This window comes from Lathyrus oleraceus, chromosome 7 (genome assembly GCF_024323335.1).
Source record: "Lathyrus oleraceus cultivar Zhongwan6 chromosome 7, CAAS_Psat_ZW6_1.0, whole genome shotgun sequence".
In the NCBI taxonomy this organism is placed as follows: domain Eukaryota; kingdom Viridiplantae; phylum Streptophyta; class Magnoliopsida; order Fabales; family Fabaceae; genus Lathyrus; species Lathyrus oleraceus.
In genome coordinates, this window is record NC_066585.1 from 288,740,377 (window position 1) to 288,750,107 (window position 9,731).

Here is a 9,731-nt window from a genome sequence, read left to right on the forward strand (position 1 = left end):
AGCAAGGGCATCTGCCATTCGATTATCCTCTCGAGGAATATGATAAAATTCAACTTCTGTAAAGAACGTTGAAATCCTCCTTGCATAATCTCTGTACGGAATGAGACCTGGCTGATTCGTCTCCCATTCGCCTTTGATCTGATTGACAACCAAAGCTAAATCACCATATACATCAAGATATTTGATTCTCAAATCAATGCATTCTTCAAGTCCCATAATACAGGCTTCATACTCCGCCATGTTATTCGTGCATTTGAAAGTTAGCCTTGCTGTAAATGGAATGTGTGAACCTTGAGGAGTAATGATCACTGCCCCAATTCCATTTCCATATTGATTAACAGCGCCATCAAACACCATCGTCCATCTGGAACCAGGTTCTGGACCTTCATCAAGTGTAGGCTCATCGCAATCTTTCATCTTCAAATACAGAATCTCCTTGTCTGGGAAGTCATACTGAACAGACTGATGATCTTCAATCGGCTGGTGCGCAAGATGGTCAGCCAAGATACTACCTTTGATAGCTTTCTGAGCTCGATATTCAATATCATACTCAGATAACAACATCTGCCAACGGGCAATCCTCCCAGTTAAAGCAGGCTTCTCGAAGATATACTTAATTGGATCCATTCTGGATATCAACCAAGTTGTATGATTAATCATGTACTGGCGCAAACGCTTAGCAGCCCAAGCTAAAGCACAGCACGTCTTCTCAAGCGTAGAGTACCGAGACTCACAATCAGTAAACTTCTTACTGAGGTAGTATATAGCAAACTCCTTCTTCCCTGATTCATCTTGTTGACCGAGTACACAACCCATCGAGTCTTCAAGAACTGTCAAGTACATAATCAGAGGTCTTCCTTCCACAGGCGGAGACAAAATCGGAGGTTCAGACAAATAATCTTTGATACTGTCGAAAGCTTTCTGGCAATCCTCGGTCCAATCATGAGACTGATCTTTCCGGAGGAGCTTGAATATCGGCGCACATGTGGCAGTCATGTGGGATATAAATCTGGAAATATAATTCAAGCGGCCAAGAAAACCTCGGACTTGCTTCTCAGTTTTGGTGCGGGCATCTCTTGTATTGCTTTGACCTTTGCAGGATCAACCTCAATACCTCTTTCACTTACCACAAAACCCAACAACTTGCCGGAACGGACTCCAAAAGTACATTTGTTCGGATTCAGGCGAAGTTTGAACTTCCTCAAACGTTGAAAAAGCTTCAACAAATGCTCAAAATGCTCAACTTCCGTTCGGGACTTAGCAATCATATCATCAACATAGACTTCTATCTCCTTGTGCATCATATCATGGAACAAGGTAGTCATAGCTCGTTGATACGTGGCTCCGGCGTTCTTCAAACCGAAGGGCATCACTCGATAACAGAATGTTCCCCAAGGTGTGATGAATGTTGTCTTCTCCATATCCTCTGGTGCCATCTTGATTTGATTATATCCGGAAAATCCGTCCATAAAGGAAAAGACTTTGAATTTAGCTGTATTGTCTACCAACATGTCAATGTGTGGTAGAGGAAAATCGTCTTTCGGGCTAGCCTTATTCAAATCTCTGTAATCAACGCACATACGGACTTTTCCATCCTTCTTAGGAACAGGCACAATGTTGGCCACCCATTGAGGATATGTAGAAGTCACCAGAAACCCCGCATCAATTTGCTTCTGAACTTCCTCTTTGATCTTCACTGCCATATCTGGATGAGTTCTTCTGAGCTTCTGCTTCACAGGCACGCACTCAGGCTTCAAAGGCAGGAAATGTTGCACAATATCTGTATCTAAACCCGGCATGTCTTCATAGGACCAAGCAAAGATATCTGAATATTCTCGTAGCAAGCTGATCAAATCTTCCTTAACAGACCCTTCAAGAAGTGCCCCAATCTTCACCAGACGAACACAATCCTCAGACCCCAAGTTGACTGTTTCCAAGTCTTCGAGATGCGGCTGAATGATCTTCTCTTCGTGCTCAAGGAGACGGGTGATCTCATCAGGAATCTCTTCAACGTCATCTTCCTCTGCCTCAAATACAGGGAATTCAAAATTGGGAGATGGCGTTGGATCATTATGTTCAATGGGTTTTAGAATCAACCTGCATAATGATTTCGGTTAATGAAAAAACTTCAGAATTTAAACAAGCAAATCATTATGCAGATGAAAAATGTTTGCTTTTATTCTCGTTTTTATATGGTTTTTTGTGATCACTGATTGAAACCTATGGCTAATGCATGAAAAGATTAACAATGGACAAAGCCAAAACAAGTGAATGAGTGAAGTTAATTGATTGTGATTATGAAAGTGAGAGTCAAAGTATGATTAAGATTGATTCAAAGAAGTATTATGAAATGGATTTTGAAAAAAGAGTCAAGGACTTGAGTCCAGGTTTTTAGTTAGAAAACATGAAGAAGTTTGCACAATATCTATGTCAAGTTTGAAATCCAAAGTGTGAAAAGGTTTAGGACATAATGAGGATGAATGGATGGAGATGGATCGTAAAACTTCTTAGAAGGTTCACCTCTTGAAATCATATAGGGGATGATTCAAGTGTGTCCTTTGGAATAGCAATGGATAATAACAAACAAACAAGAAAGTCAACAAAAGCGGATATCGGATGCCAATCACTGGGCTTATACCAATCTCCTAAAACAGAACGGGATATCAGAGGCCACTCAATGGTCTTACACTAATCTCCTCAAAGAAAACAAAGATGAAATATGGAAGTCAACTGCCAATCTATCTGGACTTAGGTTAACTCCACATATGCTCATAGGAAAACCAATGCCACATTACAGGGACTTACAATGGATCCTCACATGCAAAAACAGAAGCAAAACATGGATGTCAGATGCCAATCTATCTGGGCTTACTCTAACCTCCACAGTATGGTCCTAGGAATACAAATGCCAACTTGCAGGGACTTACAGTTGCATCCTCACATACAAGAACAGAAGCAACACATGATCATAGGAAAGCAAATGCCAACTTACAGGGACTTACAATTGCATCCTCACATACAATCAAATGCATCAAGCAAAGATAAGATGAGTGGCCAAGGTGATGGTCTTATACTCACTTCCATATCATAGGAGCAATGGCCAATGGATGGTCTTACAATTGTCCTCAATGGGCAAACAACAATGATAATGTCATCAAAGACAAATGCGATGATTATGCATTGATGAGCAATAAATGATGATAAATGCATAGAGCATACAAGCAAGCATGTGCATATGAAACAATCAAGCAATCAATCAATATCAAACAACACACTCTATAACCATACAAGGAGGCTCATACAAGAGGGTTAGGCATTGAAGCCAACTGGAATAGGGTCAAAAGTTGCTCTTAACCTTGCCATTGAGGGGCTAAGGTGAAGCAGATGAAAGGATATGAGGGGTGTGCCTCATTACTCTTATCCCTGATCAGGGAGAGCATTTCAGAAAGTGTGGGAGCTCAGAAAGATGGAGCTCTTTCCACATTATTGACTCTATAGATCTTGGGTTTTGATCTCAATGCTACAACCATGTAATGGGAGCAAGGTGAAGACTCACTGAATAGTAGGGGATAGGTTGCTTATCCCTTTGATCTACCAATTGCCTTATTTGAAGGACTTTTCCTGCTTGGGACAAATATAAACACACACAAGCATTGCCTCTTAAGGAGGACTTCAGACAGTTTGCCCGGCCAAGTAACAGGCCGGGTCTTCCAGACTACATGAAGAAAAGGAATTATACCTCAAAGCAAATTTCTAAATAGCAAAGCAAAGCAAGTTCAAAGAACTTAAGCAACTAAGGGTACCTGAAATAGTCAAACCAATCAGTAAATAGTTCAACAGTTAAAACAAAAGGAAATGAATCAATACAGAGGGACAATGTGCCAAGCACAAGACTCAAACTATATGAGTCATACCACCTACAAAACAAAGGTTAGCACATGATATATAATCAAGCTCAATCAAATTTGTATGATCTTTGAGGCATTGTTGCTTAACCTGAAACATGAACTCAATCATAAGCCCAAAAGACCACTAGGACAAGCCTAGGGTCAAAAATAAATGAGAAAGTCAAAACAGAAAAGGAAAGTCAACCAAAGTCAAGTTCAAACATTTAAGAAGCAAACTCAATTGGTCCCACATGCATATCATTCATCATCATGATTTCATAAGCAAAGGAAGGCAAAGCATGGCAAATGAAAGCATAGAGAGGTCAACAACAAGACTTGCATCAAAAGTCAACTCAAGCATTTTCAAAAATCACCAAATAAATCATGATCAATCCTAACACCTAGCATGGTAAGCATGTAAAATTTCATCACAATTGGACAAGTGGAAGGCAATCAATGAAAATCATGAAGTCAAAGCAAATTTGAATATGCTCAAAGAAGTCAACAGAAAAACTTAGCTCAAAAACCAACATAATCAATTCCAAAAATTACCAAATAATTCATGGTCAATTCACAATCCATAACATGACATTCATATGAAATTTCAGCTCAATTGGATCATGGGAAGATGGTCAATTAAATTAAGAAGCCAAAACAATTTCAAGTATGCACAATGAAGTCAAACATTCATAGGTCAACTTCAAAAAATCATAACTAAATGAAAACAGATGAGAAATGAATGGGATCAACACCAATGCAAAGCTCAAGATGTCTAGTATGCACATGTAAAATTTCATGATCATCCAATAAGATATGAGAATTTCCCAAATGAAATGGCAAGATGTGTCACACAAAGTCAACAATTGACTAGGCAGGGGAGAAAAATCTCAAACAATTTGGAAATGCCATAATTAATTCCAAGAAAAATCACAAGTGAACTAGATATATAAGAGAAGGATCATGCAAAATTTCACATTAATTGAAGGTCAGGAAGCATGTCAACAAAAATCATGAAATTGCATAACAATGGTGTGACACAAATTGTCACACCCTACTTCAAAAATTCATATCTTAACAACCAAACATGATAAATTCAAGAACTCTACATCAAAACAAACATGAATGAGTGTAGATTAACCACAAAAAATTTCAGGGGCATTGGATACATCATCACAATTTCACAAAAGAAATGGCAAAAGGTACAAAGTGTGTATACATGTTAAGAAACCTAATACCATTTAAAATCCAGCCAACCAAAAATTCAGCAAAAATCATGATAAAATAGTAGACATTCATGTGAATATGATGGAAAAAATTTCATGAATTTTGGAGTTGAAACGAGTGAAATATGATTTTTAGAAGTTGAGTAACAATTTGGACTAACATGAGCAAAAGAACATGAATGGTAGGTCAAACTATGTTGACCGAGTGGCACGGTGGTAATTATGCATATCATTTAACCAAACGCAGCGCTTAAGGGCGAGAAACCAAATATTTTGATTGGTCAGTATGGAATTGCACAGTAAACAAGCATCATGCGCACGTGAACAGTCCAGCTTTCTGGGAAAATATTAGGGTTTTAATGCTACAGTGATCTTCATCATCTTCACAAAACGCGATTCCACAAAATTCCAGAAATGCAAATTGAATCATACAATCATGATCAGCAAACAATGCATATCAACATGCTACCATTAAAATTCATGAACTCGAGCTAAACATCAAGGAATCGTGCAAAACAAAAACAACCAACAAACTTTAAACTCAGATTTCTCCTAGCACAGTTAACCATTTCAAGTGACACAAAGCTCAATGGAATCAGCATCAAAAGATCTATCCTAAGCACCTCATGATTTTGGAAATAAAAGAGATCGAAAACTTACTTATATTTGAAGGAAAGAGTGAAACAGTTGCTATTTTGCTGATGTATGCTCAAACAGTCGAAGGTCCAAGCTCCAAATGATGGATGATGAAGTTATTTAAGCTCAAACTTGCTCGATTCAACTCTAGCTCCAAACTGCCATGGAAGAATGCTTTGGAAAACAGAACACGAAGATGGTTGTGCAGTTGATGAATGGTGTTTGAAAAAGCTCCCAAATGACGGCCAGATGATGAAGAAACCAATGGATGCTCGGGCTCCTTTGAGTTTTTGCTCAGAAAATTCAAATCGTGAAAATGCAAATTGAGAGAGAATGAGAGTTTTTCTGTGTGATTGAGGCTGCAGCTAGGTTTGGAATGAGCAGAAAATGTGCTCTTATACTTCTGTTTAAGGTTGGCTAAGCATGTGCTAATCAACATTTGGTTAAATGAGCAATTTTGCTAATTGTCCCATTTTGGCTTATGTGTATGGTGTATGAGCAACAGCTGCGAAATGGGCTTGCAAACATGACCAAAACAACATTTCTGAATGTTTCCAATTGGCCAAAAGTGTTAGAAATGATTATTTTGAAAAGTCAAATTTCACCTTCACTTGAAATTAAATAATGCAAGTCCAAAAAGGCCATTTTGAATGGTGAAGTTTTGGTGAATGAAATTTATATTTTTGGAAAGAGTAGATGAAATGTGGTTTGTAGGAAAAAACCCCACCAAAATTGGCCAAATGGTTCATGAGATATGGCCCTTTGAAGTTCACAAATTTTGGAAAATGAATTGATCATATCTTGACAACCATACATGGGAATTGAGAGTTCTTGGACTTTTTGGAAATGGGAGAACAAGATCTTCAACTTTCATGTTGGGAAAAAATTCATTTGAAGCTTGTATCATGATGTAAGTTGAGGATCAAGAAGTTTCCATTTTTGGCAAATTTGAATTACAGGTCAACTTTCTATTTTTGGAAACTTTCTGTTTGACTTCAAATTCTTCCATGATGAGGTTTGGAATGATACATGAGGCTTGTATGGACATGAATGAACTCCTTCACATCAATTCCATCCATCAAATCACTGATTAAATCCACAATTGACCAAGTTTGACTTCCTGTTGACTTTTCTAGGGTTTTGCATGATTGAACCACTTCTGATGAATTCCAAACCCTAATTCCTTGAGACCTTGACTTCAAATGATGTCCCAAGTTGTATGAACTCTTGATTATTGATCATGGTGCCCAAATTCTGCAAGAATGGTCACCATCCACTGCTTTGACTGACCAATGACTGACTTTGACCTAATTGCTGATGATTGCTTCAACTGCAAGCAACAAGGTTAAGCTGACAAATTTTTTGTACTTTTTGGTTAATAAACATATGAAAAGCAATGATATACAAATGCAAAACATGCTTGGTGATCAAGAATCAACTCACAAGGCAACTTACCCACTAGGAGGGGAGCTAGGGCATGCAATGATCCTTGAGGCCATGACATGATATGATATGGGCCATGAGGAATCTTAGGGCCAAAAATTGGGGTCTTACAGTATGTATGGCGTATAATATGAATGGATGTATTCCAATATTATACGTGTGTTTTGTGTTTGTGTTGAGTATGATTATGAGTTGAGGTTGCCGTTGCTGAATGTGTGATATGATTAGGGTGATGAATGTGTTAATTTACTTAGCATTACATGATATTTTATAATGCTTATTATATCGATTGAGGAACTCACCCTTACAACTATGTTTCAGGTAACGAGCAGTGATTGAGTAGAAGCTAGTGCTTGGAGTCTAGTGTAGTTCCTTAGTGGGTCATGCTCTGGTATATGTAACATCGGGACGGGATGTTTTACTTTGTTTTCATTTTTGGTTGTGGAACAATTTTACATGAAATGTGTTACATGGTTTGCATGTTGTTAGATTTCTATCCGCTGCGAATTGTGCAATGTTTTATTTTGATTAATAAATGAGCATGACAAGTTATTTTGGTGAATGGTGTGAAGTGTCAAGTGTGACACCCTGAAATTGCATATCTACTCTGATTCATATTTTGTTGTTTTAATTAATTATTGGGGTATTTTAGAAGGGTGTTACACAGAAGGTGTTAAATCCGGTTCCTTGTGAAAGCATTTCAGCAAAAAGTCCTTCGCCTCAGCAGACAGTTGTTCAGGCATTGGTGGATGAGATCTAGTTGTCCTAATGTAGAAAAGAGCTGACACCTCCTGCTTGTAATTTTTGTAATTTCTTCACCATGGAGATCATAAGGACAGATTCCCCGGGATCCAAAAATTGTTGCCATTTTGAATCAAAGGAATCAATTGAAGGTAGCCTGGTTATTGAACCAGTTCCCTCTAAAGACGGTGCAGTGCCATCAGGCTGTCTAGCAGAAGCTGCAGAACCATCGCCAATGTGAGAAGGACTCCATGATGACTCCTGAACATCATCGGCAGCGGGCGATTGAGTCCCGGGTTCCAGAGCAAGTTTTTGAGGAGTTTGTGCCCTTAAGTTATCCCAGGCAACTGCCTTGAAAAAGGGATGTATTTTCAAAATAGCATAACCATCAGGTCCTGCGCCTGGTCTCCTGCTCGGGTCTAAATCCAATAGCCGGTCAATAAGGTCTCTTGCTTCGTCTGAAAAGTAATCTGGAAATCGAATTTCTCTTGCTATAATTCTTTGGAAAATAAGCCATTCACTTGCATCTTTAAAAGGAGAAGTTCCAGAAAGCATTTGATATAATGTGCAGCCAAGTGCCCAGAGGTCATTTCCGAAAGTTGCAGGAGAAGAATTAAGAACTTCTGGAGGGACATAAGCAGCTGTTCCCACAAATGTGCAGGCTTTGTCATCTGATGCTGCATTTGGAAGGACGGTAATTTGGCTATCTTGCATAGGCTTCACACTCCCAAAATCAGCTATGTTAATATGTCCTTCAGCTGTGAGTAATAAGTTCTCTGGCTTAATATCACAATGTATCACTCCCAAACCATGTATGTATTCAAGAGCATCAACAACTTCAGCTGCATAGAATCGTGCCTCCTCCTCAGTTAGACGGCCTTTCCTGGTAATTTGATCAAAAAGTTCTCCACCTTCACAGGATTCAAGTGCCATGTACAGAGAAAATGAGTCTTGAAATGTGAAATATAGCCGCACAATGCCAGGATGATCCAATTGATCTAGCACTATGCGTTCCAACTTCACATATGCAGTTTTGTTCTCTTTGGTAATAATTTTTTTTTTGTCCATGATCTTCAATGCATATACAACTCCTGTGTCTTTCTTCTTTGCCCTCACAACCTTAGAATAAGAGCCAACGCCATAGATCTTGCCCAATTCAAAGTCCTGAATGGTGTAATTCTCCTGAGTTGCCCTAAAAACAAAGCTTTTGGATCTCTGAACAATACCAGCACCATTGGAAGAGGAAGAAGTCCGTTGAATCTTGACCTTGGAATCAAAATCCTTCTCCATTTCCAACATAGCTCGGTTAGTAATAACCCAAGAACAAACAACACCAGCACCCTACATTCATGTAACGGCTTTCTCTCTCCAGAAACCCTATGAAAAGGGGTGAATTGAAATTGAGATTGAAAAATGAAAACCCTATCTGTAGAGAGAGAAGGGTAATTTGGTTAATGATTATGTAATGACCTAGATATGAATGTATGGTTGAATATGATTTTTGAATGTATGATATTAATGAATGAATGAGAATTTGGTTGGAACTTGATTTGTGATTGTAATTTGAACTTGGTTGAAGTGTTTGTAAAACTCATCTCAATGTCAATTTAAAATACAAAAAACCAATAAAACCAAATAAAATCACATTAATCTATAATTTGTTAAAATTACTTTGATATCAATTCTAACATTTATTAAAATCAATTAGAGCTTGAATCATTAGTAAAATAAACAATTAAGATTAAATTGAAATTTGGAATTAAACTTAATTCGAAATAAAGATCAAATTGAAAATTAAAAA

The 9,731-nt window shown here is 38.1% G+C and overlaps 1 protein-coding gene across 1 annotated transcript; it reads right to left on the bottom strand.

Moving 5' to 3' along the window:
- Positions 1 to 7,954: 7,954 nt before the first annotated feature.
- On the bottom strand, positions 7,955 to 9,383 carry LOC127103482 (3-phosphoinositide-dependent protein kinase 1-like). Its single transcript, XM_051040734.1, has one exon. The coding sequence runs from the start codon at positions 9,227 to 9,229 to the stop codon at positions 7,955 to 7,957; it is 1,275 nt and encodes a 424-aa protein (XP_050896691.1). The 5' UTR covers positions 9,230 to 9,383.
- Positions 9,384 to 9,731: the final 348 nt, after the last annotated feature.